This window comes from Acomys russatus, chromosome 10 (assembly GCF_903995435.1).
Source record: "Acomys russatus chromosome 10, mAcoRus1.1, whole genome shotgun sequence".
Lineage (NCBI taxonomy): Eukaryota > Metazoa > Chordata > Mammalia > Rodentia > Muridae > Acomys > Acomys russatus.
The window spans coordinates 7,543,449-7,559,392 of record NC_067146.1 but is presented as its reverse complement, the minus strand read 5'-3'; the positions used below and the strand labels follow the sequence as shown (position 1 = coordinate 7,559,392).

Below are 15,944 nucleotides of genomic sequence, written 5' to 3'. Positions count from 1 at the left end.
CGTAAAATGGGTTGTTTTAAGTTATGAGCTAGTCAGAAAAGAGCATAGCTATATAGCCTAGGTATGTGGGTAGGGTGCCAAAGCAATAGAAACTGATTAACAGCTAATCAGCTAATATACAAAAGTAAATCTCCACAAGTACTCCATCAATGAACATTTAGAATTTGAAGGTAAAAATCACAAGACCATTAACACAAAACAATAAAGTTCTTAGGTGCAAATCTAATAAAATATTAAAAATATACACAAAGAAAAAAATTTTTTAAACTTGGAAAGATCAGGGAATTAAATAAATGCAGCTATATTTTATGTTCATGTATAGGAAGGCCCAGTATTGTGAAGACATTGTCATCACATCGCCATCAGTCTCAGAACTGCAGCACATTACTTTGTGGACAGCGATGAGCTGGATCTGACGTTTATATGGAAGCAGACAACACACTATTGTGAGAGATCCAAGTCAGGGAATTGACATTAAGTGACTCGGAGACTTTCTCTAAAGCTAGAGCGATCAATACTGGCATAAGAATCAACAGGCCAATGGAACAAAATATCCCAGGAAAACTTCAGGAGAGAGAGTCATAGCACTGCAACAGAGCGAAGACAGTCCTTTCAACAGTGGTGCTAGAACAAATGAGCACCCATATACAAACAAAACAACAACAAAACGGAATCCCGACACAGACCTCACACCACAAAAATTAACTCAAAGTGGATCACTGACCAAATTCAAATCTGTAAACCCACAGGTCGGTATAGGAGAAAACCAAGATGACACCGAGAGACAGGATTATACTTTTCTTTCAGTTTTGCTATCAACCTAAACTTCTGGAATTCTTTTTAGAAATATCAAAAGGAGACAGAGATTCACTCCTAGAATGGATAGTTTTCTTAAATTAAAAAAAAAAACTGCTAAAATTATTTTTAGAAAAACTAAAGTCTCCAGAAGTTGTTCTATGTTGATGTTCTCGGTTATGAGAGACAATCCATCCGTGGTTAGGAGAGAGACACTGCTGGGTGAATCTAGGCTTTTTGTCAGCAGGGGGCGTAGCCTCTAGGACTGAACTTCTGTGCAGTCTCTTTATTGTTACACAAAAGGCACTTTTAGCAAGTAAATTTCCAAACACCAAAACCTCTTGTCTGGTTTTAGGAGTTGCCTGAAGGAACCATAACCTAAGCAGTTCTCGGCACTATGAGACTCCCTGTTGGCCAGGTGTGACAGGACGAAGTTATGAAAATACCTTGAGAACCCTTCAGAAGAGCATGGGCCTCAGATAACAATCACTATTTACAAAAGGCGGCTTCAAAGCCTAGGTGCCTTTGTTCCAGAATTCGTGCCAGAAACAATGGCTCTGCCAAAATTCTGCTAGAGTCCTAACAACATATTTCAGGGCCAGTGAGAAGCTGGGCATGTAAGGAAGTGTCCCCCCAGGTCTTATGACCTGAAGTGAGTCCCCGGAAGGAGAGACCCAACTCCTGCAAGCTGTCCCCTGACTTCGTCTTGCCGAGGTGTGTGAACACTCACACACAAAGTAAACATAGCTAATTAAAACATGCACGTTCAAGCCAGGCGTGGTGGTGCACACCTTTAATCCCAGCACTCGGGAGGCAGAGGCAGGCAGATCACTGTGAGTTCGAGGCCAGCCTAGTCTACAAAGCGAGTCCAGGACTGCCAAGGCTACACAGAGAAACCCTGTCTCGAAAAACAGAAAACAAAAAACAAAATAACAACATTCAAGAAAAGTTACTAAGTCCTCATTACACTAGCAAGGAGGTATGCTACCCTGACTTCCTTCTTGCAATCCCTCTCCAAATTACAGAGGCAAGTTGTTCCAAGCAGGTGTAACTAGGAGGTTAAAGACACCCACTTCTCAACCATAGTACAAAGGCTCTTCCCAGGGCTGCAGGCTAGTCATACTGGAGCCAGTCACTTTTGCCCAGTTTCTCCATAATGTAGAGATCCGTGTGGGAATGAATTGTCAAGCTGAGAGGACCAGACCACAGCTGCAGTACTCTAAAAGAAGAGTCATGCCATTCACAAGAAGCAACCACTGTCCCTAACTGCAGCTCCACAGAAATAGCTCAGGCATTAGGTCTCAGGAAAGCACACATAAGAGCAAAGACCTCTGAAACTCTCTGCTCAGGTAGTTTGCGTGCTCCAAGTGTGGGTCATGTGTTCCCGTGAGCAGCAAGGATTTGTTTACGCGCTTCATTTCTGAAAAGTCATAAGACACAGGCAAGTTAAAAAACGAAAGTGAAATCAGCTGATAGTGACATCAGTCAGCACAAATGTACCAAAGTTCAGAGGGCTGTTTACTTGAACCCCGCAGTGAACGCAGGCAGGCAGGACGCAGCTGAGCTGAGTCGGCTTGCAGCCTCTCTCCTTTGCCCTGGTTTCTGGAGCCTGACATTAGAAAGCAGCCCAGGAGGGAATCCACTCCCCGACGCTGCTGATTTCCTGTGTCACCTTTTTGATGAGTAGTCGTGGGCTCTGGCCTTGGTTTTCGTAAGTACCTTCCCACTGCTCCACAGCGGGGACAGAGGTGCCGCGGCTCACATACTTTCCATTCTAGCAAGGCAGAACAGGGGGGGAAACGTGCCTTGCTTGTGTCTGTGGCTTCCTCTCTCCCCGGGGTGTGTTCAAGCCTTTACCTCTGTCCTGCCCTCATGCTCTTAAGCATCACTCTGTGTATCTCTGCCTCAAAAAACGAGGAAGGTGACACTGGTTGATGCTTAGAGAAACACGCTGGCTAGCTGCAAGCAGCCGGGTCTTTGGCAGCTTGTAGCAGTAAAAAATACCTTTGGCTTTGGAACACACTGTTCCTCAGGCGGAGGCAGACAAAGAAAAACAAGTCATTCCAGCTACACTGACACCAAAGCTTGGAAACACAAAGGAAAGATCTGTGTTCTTGGATAAAGGAGCATTACAGGATATAAGAGATTTTAAGACCTTAAGTTATAGACTGTTTTTTAACCCCCAAAGCAAATTCATAGGGACATTGGGGAGGGGAGGTTGTCCCCTGGAACAGCTCTTGAGGTGCTTTGGTTTTGGGCTTTGGTTTTTTGAGCTGATTAGTAACTTCCATTACACTTCTTTATCTGTAAAATCATAGAACTTGTTGAACGAGGAGAATCAAAGAGGAAAGGGGAGTCTTTCTTTTCAGCACAAGTGAAGTGTATTTTCGGTATATTCTTCCTCCCCGGGCTTCCTGATCTCAGCTCTGAGGTTCAGCACCTGAAACAGTGTCACACATCCCCTTTTCTAAGCTTCTTATTTCAGTCTCATATTATCAACTCTCTAAGGCTACGGTGGCCTGTTTTTTATGAATCTCACTGTTCAAAAACAGCACATAATGCTGGCAATATCCTAGTGTAAACTTCACCCAGAAACACCATAGTGAGCAAGCATTAGGACTTTAATTCCCTTGTCCCTCTCTCCCTGCATCTCTCTATAGATGACGTACCAGCACACGGGCTTATGTATTGGCCGTCCTAAAAGTTGCTTCACTGTCCCGATGCGCCATAATTGACCTCAAATGCCTGATAGTGTGATGACTCACCCTGTGTACAAATCAGGGGGTCCGTTCCTGATACTGCTTTGGGATGGGTCTAACCGTGGGTTATTAGGACCAAAATATAAACAAGCCCTAAATTCAAAGTCACCATATTAGAAAGCCAGTCTTGTCATTTGGAGAGTCACTGAGGGTGTTAGCTACAGTGTTTAGAGAGAAAAGCATACCTTGAAGGCATTAGGAAAGATAGAATTTTTTTCATGTTATTTTCATTCTTTTGTAAATTATTTGTATCCCCTCATCCATTTTTATGCTGTGCAGTGTTTTTCTTAATGTTTGCATGAATATTTCATATATTAAGTGTATTAATCATCTCATATTTGTTGTAGATATTTTCTGTGTTCATTGACTTAATTTTGTACTGTTTTTGCTAATGCATAGAAATCTCCATTTTTTTAAAAAAATAGCTAAATCAGTAATTTTCCTTGTAGTTTTGGTTTTCTTTTAGGTTCAGGGTGTGCTTTCTCATTCATAAATCAAAGTTTATTATTCCTAGATTTTATTTTACACTGGTCCATTCTGAGTCCATGTGAAGTTCATTTGGGCATATGGCATGAGATTATGTCCTAAAATAGTTTGGAGTTTTGTTTTCTTTTCCTTTTTTTGGCTTGTTAATAGTCAGCCATTTTAACATTAGCTAGTTAATGGAAAACTATCTCTGCCCTCAAATCTGACTTCTGTAGCACATACAGCTCTCCCCCAGCCCTTTAATATGGAACCATCACATATTCCTTCCGGCATCTCTCCCTTTCGCTTTGCCCTGTTTATTTCCTTCCCAAAGATTTTCAAAATTATCTCCTTAAAAGCCTACGTAGTGTATGTCTTGCAAACAGAGCACAGGCTTTGGCGGGGGGCATCTTGTTTGTCCCATGTGTCTGATTTTCAGGGCCCCTGGCTCAGGGACCCTCCCCCAAATGCATCAGTAGTGGGGTCAAGAGATGAAATCCTAGCCTGAGGAGAGAATTCATCTCCTCAGACTTGCAGGGAAGAGTGGCAGAACTCAAGAATCAGAACTAGGCCCTGGGAAGCCTGGTCCTCAGCCCGTGAGTCACTGCCCCTCAGCCTGAGGCCTCCCAATACACAGCGATGGAGACAGGGCTCATTTTTAAGGATGGTTTTTGGTTTTGTTTGTTTGTTTGTGGGATTTTTTGGCTGTTTTGTTTTGGTTTTTTTGTCTCCAAAGTTTCTGTAACCTTTGTTTCCTGCTGGGTTATCTTTTACCCAATGCTAATAAGCAGCAAAACAGTGGAACAAATAACAAGTTAATATTAAAGGAGCCATTTAGACAGTTACTTCAGTGGCTTGCTGTCTGTGTCTTAGCCTCGACCATGTTTCTGGCTTTCTGTCACGGTCTCCTGGTATAGTCCTATCTCTGCTGGTCAAGCTGTTTTTATTTATATAGCAGACTGATCATGAAACCAAATATTACAGCATTCCATAGAGGCCACCTACACAACTAAACACACCCAAGCAACAACACTGCCCTAGCCCGTTTTTGAAAAATTAGGACCCGAGCTCATATTTCTGCCAAAGGAAACACAACAAATTTCCCACTCTCCTTCCTTTTTACTCCTGTGAGAGCCACACCTAAGCTACAAACGGTAATCTTAAACAACTTTAGCCAAAGCCAGTGGCCCCCTCAGACAAGGAAATGGGCACCTTTGCTCTCCCTGCAGCCTGCCAGGGTATTGTTCTGCCTTCACTCACTACTGACTGCACACCTCACCCCCTGCCTCCACCTAACTCTTGCCTCTGTTTCCCCTTCTCCCTCAAAAATCACTGCTTTAGCCTCAGGATCATAGTACACGTGCATACTTAGCATGTGCCCGGTACTGGTCCATTCATGGGAACACCACCTCAATCTCCCACAGCCCCATGCCGAGCCAAAAAGGAGCGACAGGAAAGGGACTTGAGTTGGTTGTGGGAAGAATTTTTTAGCTGAGCCAGAGGACAGTGGAGCAAGTCAAGAAAATGAAAGAGGAAGGAGCTTATGAGAAGTCACGTGCGTTGCCAATGACATCCAGTCAACCTATCCTGACATCCAGGGAATGCTGAGTGTGTTCTAGATGCCATGAGCACCCTTGGGTGCTGAGGACAACACAGAAAAAAATTAAATAGATAGATAGATAGCTGAACATGGGTAAGGGATGACACAGCTGGCCGCTGTTTGCCATGCCGGCATGAGGATCTGAGTCTGATACTCAGCAGTCACATAAAAAGTCACGAGCACACAGTGGCCAGTGCTTGTAACCCTGGCACTTGGGTGGCAGAGACAGATGGATTCCTGCGGCTTACTGGGTGGCCAGCCTCACCTAATGGGTGGTCTCTGGGTCAATGAAAGACCCTGTCCCCAAAAATAAAGTAGATGGCATTCTGAGGAAAGGAGGACACACTAAGGCTGCCCTCAGGCTTCCACACATAAATGTATACTTACACATGCAGGAACACACACATAAGTGTGTACTTACACACACAGAAACACACATAAGTGTGTACTTACACAGGAACATACACATAAATGTGTACTTACACACGCAGGAACACACACATAAATGTGTACTTACACACGCAGGAACACACACATAAATGTATACTTACACACACAGGAACCACAACCAGAACAACACAAGGCAAGCAAACCGAACAACAGAGAAAAGTCTTTGCTCCCCTGAGGTCAGGTTCAGCTGGGGTGAAGAGTTTATGTCAGGTGCCATGCGTGTGCCATGCGTGCTAACGAGGATGGATGAGAGAGCTAGGCTGGGCTCATGGGAGAAGAGGATGTTGTTGTTCCCAGAGTGCTAACCAAGGAATGTGTCCCTACAGACAGGTAGATTTGAGCAGAGCCCTGAAGAGGTCGGGCGACAGTGACAAAAGTCCTGAGCTTGCCTTAGGTTTCCAGAAAATACCAGAGAGGCCACTGTGGTGACTGAGGGAGATGACAGCCAGAGTTCTAGAAGTCTGAGAGGTAGGGTGTGTAGTGACGGATGGAGTGTCTTGGTGCTAAGGAAACAGAGAGAAGGCCAAAGTATTTTTAATGTTGCTGAAAGAAAGAGCTCCTGAGTAGCAGAGGTCCTTCACCCTACTTGGAAGCTTGCTCAGGCGACATGAGCACCCGCCAGGCAGAGAACATGACGCTGTTTACCAATAAAGGGACCAAATGTTAGCTATCTAGTGGGCATACTGCTGGAGAGGGAATGCCGACTGTGGGGACTTAGTCGACATAAACTTTATTCCTATCTGCACAGTAAAGATTTTTGAAATGAATGGGCTGCGATCTCATAGGTGGTGGAAGAGCTGATATCAAATCAAACCAATCCAAAACATAACCCAGAAAAGCCAGAAACAGCACAGGGTTGTCCTATGAGGTTAGCCTAGAGAGAGACGATCAAGTTCACGGGGACAGTGTTAGGGACCCAGGCGTTCAGGTGGGAGTCTGGGGGAGTGGGGGAAGCTAGTGAGCCCTGCTCTCTGAAATCTAGGCCTGAATCCCATGAGGAACTGAGGATCTGTGAAAGTTGCTTGTTTCTGTATAAGACAAAGAAGAGAAAAGGACATCCACGGGGCTCTCAAATGTAGGATGAGAACATGCAAGCTAGAGCAGTGAGGAGGGCTAGTGGCAGAGGAAGTTATAAGTAAGCGTGTGATCAGGAGAGGCTGCCATGTTTACAGTGATGGAAACAGGTACCAGGTGGAGCTAGGCATGGAGGTTGGTGCTACACACCTTCCCTGTGGCAGGGAGCAACAGGCACTGTGAGCGCTCTGGAATTTCACTCCAAATCCTCACCTCTCAGCAAGTGGGGCCTCAGCCACCCTAAGTAGAAAGCGAGTATCCAAGGCAACTGTCTCCCTGCTTACTCAGTCCTTCTCCAGCGTTCCTCACAGGCGGAAGGCAGCTCGTCATAAGAGCTGTGACTACAAAGATATGCTGTTGAGAAGTTCGTTACTTCACTCATTTCTCATAGCTAACTGCTGTGTGTAGGTTCCCAGGGCTGGAGAGACTCTGTCACAACCCTCAGGAATCCGGAGGGTTGTTGAAACAGTATTCAGGGATCTGAGATCTCTCTCTCTCTCTCTCTCTCTCTCTCTCTCTCTCTCTCTCTCTCTCTCTCTCTCTCTCTCTCTCTCTCTCTCTCTCTCTCTCTCCCCCAGGAATCCGGAGGGTTGTTGAAACAGTATTCAGGGATCTGAGATCTCTCTCTCTCTCTCTCTCTCTCTCTCACCCCCACCACCTCTCTGTTTCACCCCCTTTAAAATGATTCTGACAAGAAACTAGGAGTGAAATTAAGTGGTCATGCCCCTTTCAGCCCCATTCTCCACAGGGATAATTCTAGAACTGCTTAAACAAACAAACCAACCTCAACCTCAACCTCCTCTTGCTATTTCCAACGCTAGGATATCAGGCAGAAATCACAGCCTCCTGAGGCTGTTCTCATGCTGTGGACCTCAGAGCTCAGTGCTGGGGGCTGCTGTAACAGGACCACTCTGCTTTATGGTGGCACAGTGACAGAAAAAAAGCCTGCAGAGCACTCACATGGACCGGAAAACTAAAACTCAGGATGGCTCTTTCTCGGCAGTGTTGGGATGAAAGCCAAGGCCTTGCACACATTCAGAAAGTTGTTGTTAAAAAGCAAAAGAGCTCCACAGAAGAGAGACAAGTGGTCACTACACATGAGAGTGCTAAACTTTACTGTCTGGGAAGGAAGCATTGAGTAGCAGTGACTCATCAATATCCAGGAGTAGATGATTTGAGAATATCCAACACTTGAGAGGATGAGGTAAGGCAGGCATTTGCCAGCAAGCAGCTCATGCTTCTACCGCAGTTACTGAGGAAGCTTGCTTTCCCCCAGTGCTCAAGACCAGCCTGGGCAGTGTAGTGTCCTCATCTCAAAAATAAAGTGGGATTAAGAAGTTAAGCTGGAGCTCAGTGGATAAAGAGATAACTGCCAAGGCTGGCAAGTTCTACTCTCTGAATCCACGCGATGGAAGGAAAGAACTGACTCCTGCCACCTGTCCTCTCTCCCTCACGCATGTGCTATGGCCCACACACAAATTTTTTAAAGTGTACAGTCTTTTACGTTAAGCTGCTAGAAGGATAAATTTAGTCACAAACATTTCACATAGCATTATCTGCAAGATTATGAGGTAAATGATAAAGAATAAATTATTTTTTAAAAAAAGGATTAGCTTTAACAGCTCCAGGAAGCCCTTAAACACCATGGGAAAATAATTGGCAGGACATAACAAGACATGTATGCTACAACGACATAGGCGGCTGTGATCCTGACTGCCGAGCAGAGAGGAGACCAGCTAACTGGTCTCTTTGCCCAGAGTTATAGACGACTTATAATCTTCCTCCACACTCTGACGTTTGATAGTTTTCTGAAACCAGCATGCCTTCCTCTATTACAAACAGGAAGAGGTTGTCTAAAGGTGGCAGACGTTACTCAGCAGTCTCTAGAGCACCTTGCCCTTTGAAGGAAGCTCTGGCTTCTGTTACAGGAAACCAGGGCCCTTCCGTGCTGAGAATGGGATTGCCAGGGCTGTGAGAAAAACAAGAACACAGGGCAGGAGCTATAGGAGCATCATGGGTCTCCAACGAAATGTAAAGGTGCTGTGTGGCAAGGGAGCAGAGGGGTGGGGGCTGGGCACCAGCCTCGGAAGTCTACATTCCCAGCAGGAAGCCAGAGCCAGAGGCAGGAACCCTAAGGATGCTCTGCCATCTTGCTGAGGTGTAACACACACAGTGTAAACCTGAGGGTGGCATAGGCCGTTTTCATTAAAAACAAATGAACAAACAACCAACCCTACCAGGATAAAAGAGATTGTCCCCTCAGGAACGCTGCCCTCTATACATTCCAGCTTCTGGCCCACTCAAGGGAGTTGGAAAGTGGCTGAGTGTGGGCACAGCTTGAGCAGAGAAACTCGACCACAGGGAAGCAAGTGCAGAGAACAGAGAGACCTGAACCCCAGTAAAATTCAAGTTCTAGGACATTCCAGACAGTAGAGAAGCTCAAGTGCCAGGCTCCTCCACATGCCCAGCCCTCGCTCCTGTCCCTCCCGTCCCGTCTCGCTCTGCTTTCCACTGCGAACGTTTGGAATGTCAGGTGTGGTGGTACATGCCCATAATCACAGCATTTCAGAAGATAGGGCAAGAAGGTCATGGCGTGTGAGGCCCAATTTGTGCTAGAAAGAGAGATTCTTATTTCAAAACAGAGCAAAACAAAACACTGAGCCACCAAAACCTTCAGCAGATCAGTTGAGAAGACATGAAACCACAGACAAAGGCTTCTGGTACCTGGCAGGAGCTGTGCTGCGGTGACCATAGCCTCCTCTGGGAAGCCTAGTTCACTGCCTGACAGAGCTTGAAGGGTAGTGTTGTTTAACCTAGACACATGTTTCAAACAGGAGCCTCCCGGTTCACATCCTGGCTGTTTCCTGGGCAGAGCAGGCTGGGCAGGCCTTGTTTCCTACAGCATCTCTGGATAAACAGGAGTCCCACACCCAGAAATCCATGCAACATCCTGAAGTGCCTAAACACTCTGAAAACACACATACGGACTTTGCAAAACTTTGTTAAGTGGGCAAAACCATTCAAAAGATGTTGGGAATTTGTCCATACCATGGCTACATGCATCCATATTTCATCCTTCGAGCTCAGTGACATAGGGACTGGAGCTGCCTTTTACAGTCTTGACGAATCCTTCTGTACTGAGCATCACTGCTTCAAGAATTCCTAGTACATTCAAACAAGGCATCCCTGGCCCTACCCCTATGGGCCTCCAGATGCTTCTGAGATGTCCCTGCTGGCCTTCTCCGGAGGGGAAGCTACCATGAGAGCCAGGAACTTGACAGGCTGCTTTGCAGCTGGATGGTAGGTAGAGTGTGGGTTCAGACCTCAGAATTCTAACTGTACCTGTCTGCTGCCAGGTACTGCTAAAACTGACCAATGAATCTCCACTGCACCATCATCTATTCAGGGCCTTTGAAAACGATCCGCCTCCCTCCCGCTTCCCCCACCCCACCCCTTTAAGGCTGAAAGTATTCTTTCTCTCTTAATTCCTTTTTGTTCTTGTAAAACCAATGTGATACACAGACAGAGCCCAAAGTCTCTCCTCCACTGTGTGAGAGGCGCTGTTCCCCCAAAGGAGTCCCCTGAGAAGCTGCTCTACGGGTCTGTGGTATGGATCCCTGCCTAGAGCCACCAAGGCTGGACTGTACCCAGCTCTATGGATTAGGCCCATCTGGGTCTTGGTGCTTGTGTCTCACAAGGTTGCCAACCCTGCATTCCCAGTCACTCCTGGTGTAAATACTTGTTTTATTCCTGAGTAGAAAATGTTCATATAGAAGCTAGCAATGCAGACTACTGCTTTAGAGGCAACTGGGAAATTCCTTCTGAATACAAACATAATAAAAATAATGAGTGTAGTAAAATAGATACGTCTGTGTACATCTACAGAGATGGCACTAGCAAAGTTTCTGTGGCTCCATCTGGCAGTGTATAGTAGGATCACTAAGACAGCGAGACAAACAGCTTGACTTCAATGTGTGCATGCGTGCATGCATGTGTGAGTGTGTATATATGTATGTTTGGTTTTGGGTTTTTTGAGACAGGGTCTCTCTACATGGCTCTGGTTGTCCTGGAACTCACGCTGTAGACGAGGCTAGCCTCAAACTCAGATCCACCTGCCTCTGCCTCTGAGTGCTGGGATTAAAGGTGTGTACAGCCACACCCAGCCTAGGAGTTAAACATTGTGTAACCACTAGCCAAATTCTGAAGAATATTCCAAGAACTATGAGAAAGGGCCACAACAGTCGGTGAAATTCATTGTATTTACCAGTATGTCTTAAAAAAAATAGTCACATAGGAAAAATATTTGTGGGAATATGAACAGTGGTTTTACTAGGGTGGTAGGATAAAGGCTTATTTAAATTTTTTCCTTTAAGAAATATTTCCTGAATTTCCTAGAATAGATTACTGTTGTTATGGGGGGCAGACAGGCATGTTATAAAATCAACAGCGTACATGGTGTGATTTCATCACAGGAGAGACTCAGTTCCCAAAATAGGGCAGGAGACACAGGCCACTGATCTTCCATCCAGGCTCACGTCCAACCAACCGAGCCATGGAGCTTTGCTGACCGTGCACACCCAGACACCAATTTGACTGACATATAGCCTAGTTGGGGAGGTTTTTTGTTTGGTTGGTTGGTTTTGTTTTTTTCCTCAGTTCCCCAAGTAGCTGCCAGCAGCAAGGTGAAAGTTTCCTCCAGCTGCAGCCCCAACTAACTGCAGGCTTGCCCGGCCCACCCCTTCCCCCCCCCCCCACCCCCAACTCCACACCCACCCCTTGGAGGATCTGAGCTACTTCCTCCCAGCCCTTCCTATGGCTTGTGGTACCCATGCCTCGGGAACACCGTTAACCTGAGTGAGGGTTCTGGCTCGGGCTACTTCAGGCTCTCCCAGCTGTCTGGGAAAGACAGTTCCTTCTGACCGCAAACCGGTGGGCCACAGAGGATGTGTGAGTGGGACCAGGCTGTGACCTGGGACTTCCTGTCTGGGTGAGGGCAGAACAAACAGGAGCCTGTAAGCGCGAACGGCCGAGGGAAGGGTGGGATACTCACTGCTGTGACCTTTTCCAGGTCCCTCTGCAACCGCAGAAGAAATGGTTCTCTCCAGGCCCTGGAGGAGCAACTGGCTGCCCTTCGTGGGCATCATGATCACTGTGGCCGTGGCCCTCTCCCTGATGTTCTATGCTCTCCTCTGGAAGGCTGGCAACCTCGCTGACCTACCCAACCTGAGGATCGGCTTCTACAACTTCTGTCTATGGAAGGAGGACATAGGTTCCCTAGAGTGTTACAACTTCCCTGAGCTGGAGGTGCTGGGCATCCCTCAGGTTGGCCTAGCCCTGGCCAGGCTTGCTGTATACGGGGCCCTGGTCCTCACAATCTTTGTCCCTCTGCCTCTCCTCCTTGCCCAGTGCAACAGTGACGAGGGAGAGTGGCAGCTAGCTGTGGGCTTCCTGGCAGCATCCTCCGTCCTGTTGGCCAGCGGACTGAGCCTCTTCCTCTCCTACGTGTGGAAGTGGCTCAGGCTCTCCTTCTTGGGGCCTGGCTTTCTAGCCCTGTGCCTGGCCCAGGCCTTACTCATCTTCTTGCTTATGGCCACAGTTTTGTTCCCTCCACGGAATAAGAAGGATGAGAGAACAGTTATTTCTGTCTAAAGGCTCATGGGAGGACCACAAGGGTTCAGATCCAGGTGTGCTCCAAGGTGCCAGAGAACCTGTGGCTGGGTGGGTCCTCACAGCCACCTTGCTTTATAGCTTATGTTGATCTCAAGCTCAGGCAGATGGAGCCCCCCTCCCCCACCTCACCCCCCAATGAGCAGAAGGGCTGTGGTGTCAAGGAGCACAGAGGCAGCTTGGATGGCTGGGGTACCTGCAGCTTCCTCCTGTCAAACGGTCTTTTCTTCATGACTCTGGAGGACTCTGAAGCCATGTACTAGCTCACTGGCACATGGATTCCCACTTTAATCGACCATCCTGAGCGATCCTCACTACAGCCCCAGGCAGGTGGGAGAGCCTGATGGTCAGAGCCAGATTTCCAAGCTAGAACTCTGGGATGGTTATGGCGACCAATGGGAGGCTCAGGAAGCTTCTGGCCCTCCAGTGATGAGCCATGCACCACAATTCTGGCCCTGAAGGTCCAGGAATGAAGCACAGGGCACAAAGAGAAGCCTCGCTGGCTTTGCGGGGTCCCCCTGAATGGGCCCCTAGACCTGACACCGGACCAGAATCAGCTGCCAAACCATTCTTGTAACCCAAGGATGCAGATGCAAACTGTGCTGATGCATTGAAGGTGAACAGGACTGAGCAGTCACCAAAAACACACGACACATCCCCTCACCTTACCCAGAACTGGAAAGGCAGAAGCGCGACTCTTATTATCGCCCTGGGGCATCATCACATAGTTTTCAGTGTCTGTATAACAGAAAACCCACTTTGCAACGAGTTCTTCGTTCTGTGCCCATCAAAAGCCAGTGAATACAAAGAAACATCGACTCTGGTGTCATCTTTTGTCCTCAGCGTCTCCTGTCCTACTCTCCCTTAAGGCTGTACAGGGGCCAAGGTGGCGGCCCCAGGTGGAAGAAAGATGACGGGTGGTGGGCAGGGCCTGTGTGGCTCACCAGTCTGATGGAGCACCCTGCTCCTAGACTGGCAGGGAGCTGTGGGCAGCTGCCAGCCTGGTTGGTTGGAGGGGAGGAAGCTGAAGTGGGTCATGATACAGACTGTACACAGGCCCCTCTTTCAGGTGAGACCTGGCTGCCTAACTAGAATTCCAGTGTTCTCGGCAGCTGTATTTATCTTTGCTTCTAGCAAGTGGGCCCAAGACCTCATTTTTACTGGTACCTGAATAAAACACAGGGCTGGGATTCCAGAGGGCAGGGCAGGATAAGACTCTAATGGATACAGTCCTGCATCCTGCAATGCCTCCCCACCCCGGTCAGAAAAGCCCCCCAAGAACTGTGAAAGCCTCCTGGGCCTGGAAGTTGAGGGCAAAGCCTGGTTTTTGTGGGTGGCGGGGGCAGTTCTCTGCAGAAACAGTGAACAGCTCAGACTAACTGAAAAATATCTCCCTGACATACTTTAAGGCATCGTCTTCCTCTTTTTCCTCCTTTGGACTTCTGCTATGGGGAGGGTTGGAAGCTTCTGGCTCCTGGGGAGGGCTGAGGCCTAGGGCAGGCGAGCTGTCCCCACTGTCCTCTTCCTCACTGCTGCTCCCATGGGAACTGGTGTGAGGGGACGTGGAGCAGGGAGGGGAGAGCTGCAGCTTATCAGTGGCCACCAGAGACGGCTGTTCCCTGGGCTTTTCCTGTTTTCGACCCTGCAGAGCAGAAGAAACGACAGTTTCAAAGCCAGCAGCTTGTTTCCCTGAGGCACCAGTTTGTCTGACAATACTGTGAATGTCCTCTGAGCCAACCACAAAGCCAGCACAGCATGTGACCAGGCAGGGCTCTCCCGGCCCCGCCTCATGGGCACCCACACTTTCAGGCCAGGCTGGCCTCAAACTCAAAGCGATCTGCCTGCCTCTGCCTCCCAAGTGCTGGAATTAAAGGCGTGCGCCACGACGCCCGGCTTCCTGTGCTGGCTTCTACCCATAAATAATCGCCAGCTGCAGGGGTCAGAAGACACAGGCCAGTGTTACCTCAATCAGGATCCCCAGGGCCACATCTACCATCTCAGCTTCATTCATGCAGTACACAGTGTTCGTGGGGGCGGCTCTGAAAGACAGACGCAAAGCTACAGCAGAGGACAGAGGAACTCACAAGGAGGGGGGAAAAAGAGGTACCCCCTACCCTGTTCTTCCCAACAGGGGGTCAGGGTTCCCCAGGGACAGGGCACAGGACCACCCACCCTCCATGGATTCCCTCATAAGGAACTGGGAACGGGAAGGGGATGGTGGCAGAGTTCTCACCTCCCACTTGATAATGGCAACCCAAAATGCTCCTAGCGTTCACCTAACTCATCCACAGCGTCAGACCTCTTCACTGACTGTCCACAAAGCTCTGTCCACCGGAAATGCAGTTTGACACTCAGGTGTCTAGATTTCAGACCCACTGATCGTGCGTCGTTATGTCTTTTGTCCCATGTGAAGAGCCTAGCACTTTGGACAACCGGCTCCTGAGGGCATGGTTTGTATACGGCGCTCATTGTGCCAACGGCTATACGGCAGGACCTTACCAGCACAGAGGCTCACACAGTGCTTCTCTGTGAGGGGACAGCTGAGACCTCAAGGCACTGCTGTCAGGCTGCCACCCACCTCACTGCCCTGCCCACTCAAGCCAGGCCAGCTACTAAGAAGACCCCTGACCCAGGCTGTCCCACCTTATCGCTGCCCCAACACGCACAGTCGCCATCTTCCTCCTCCTCTTGGGTGCCTTCACTGACACCACCTTTCTCTCATTCACAGGGGCTGTCATCCATGCGGGGAGGACCCTCTTCTTGGTCTCAGATTTTAGGGTTTCCATGGCTACAGTTCTCCACACTCAGTGACTTGCTTCTCTGGCACGGCACCAAATCTCACATTCTCTTGTCACACCAGGCTTCTGTGTCCCCAGTGGCGCCGATCTTTGATGCCTGCAAGGAGGAGACAAGTCAGTAGATTCTTCTATAAGGCAAAGCATTTTCAGGTACCAGCAATAATTACTGTTCAGTGTAGGGCAGGCGTGAGGTGACCCAGAAGTGAACAGAGCCCAGAAGGCCAAGCTATGTGTAGTGTGTCAAATGAGGGAAGAGCAGCAGCTAGGACAATGCGGCCTGCAGACAAAGCTCTGTGTCCCACACAGGGAGCTGGGCCTACAAGAAATGCTTTCCTG

The 15,944-nt window shown here is 48.2% G+C and overlaps 2 protein-coding genes across 2 annotated transcripts; one reads left to right on the top strand and one right to left on the bottom strand.

The window, feature by feature from the left end:
* The first annotated feature begins 2,209 nt into the window (after nucleotides 1–2,209).
* On the top strand, nucleotides 2,210–13,608 carry Tmem140 (transmembrane protein 140). Its single transcript, XM_051151747.1, has 2 exons — nucleotides 2,210–2,506; nucleotides 12,212–13,608. The coding sequence occupies exon 2, from the start codon at nucleotides 12,235–12,237 to the stop codon at nucleotides 12,790–12,792; it is 558 nt and encodes a 185-aa protein (XP_051007704.1). The 5' UTR covers nucleotides 2,210–2,506; nucleotides 12,212–12,234; the 3' UTR covers nucleotides 12,793–13,608.
* A 345-nt stretch (nucleotides 13,609–13,953) lies between these two features.
* On the bottom strand, nucleotides 13,954–15,732 carry Cyren (cell cycle regulator of NHEJ). The gene is given in 4 exon segments (XM_051151748.1): nucleotides 13,954–14,460; nucleotides 14,702–14,764; nucleotides 14,767–14,849; nucleotides 15,454–15,732. Coding segments are annotated over 4 exon segments (564 nt in total). The 5' UTR covers nucleotides 15,597–15,732; the 3' UTR covers nucleotides 13,954–14,185.
* Between the last annotated feature and the right edge of the window lie 212 nt (nucleotides 15,733–15,944).

What these genes read in the sequence shown, in the direction of transcription:
- Tmem140 (XM_051151747.1), top strand. Translation starts at nt 12,235, where the DNA reads ATGGTTCTCTCCAGGCCCTGGAGGAGCAACTGGCTGCCCTTCGTGGGC.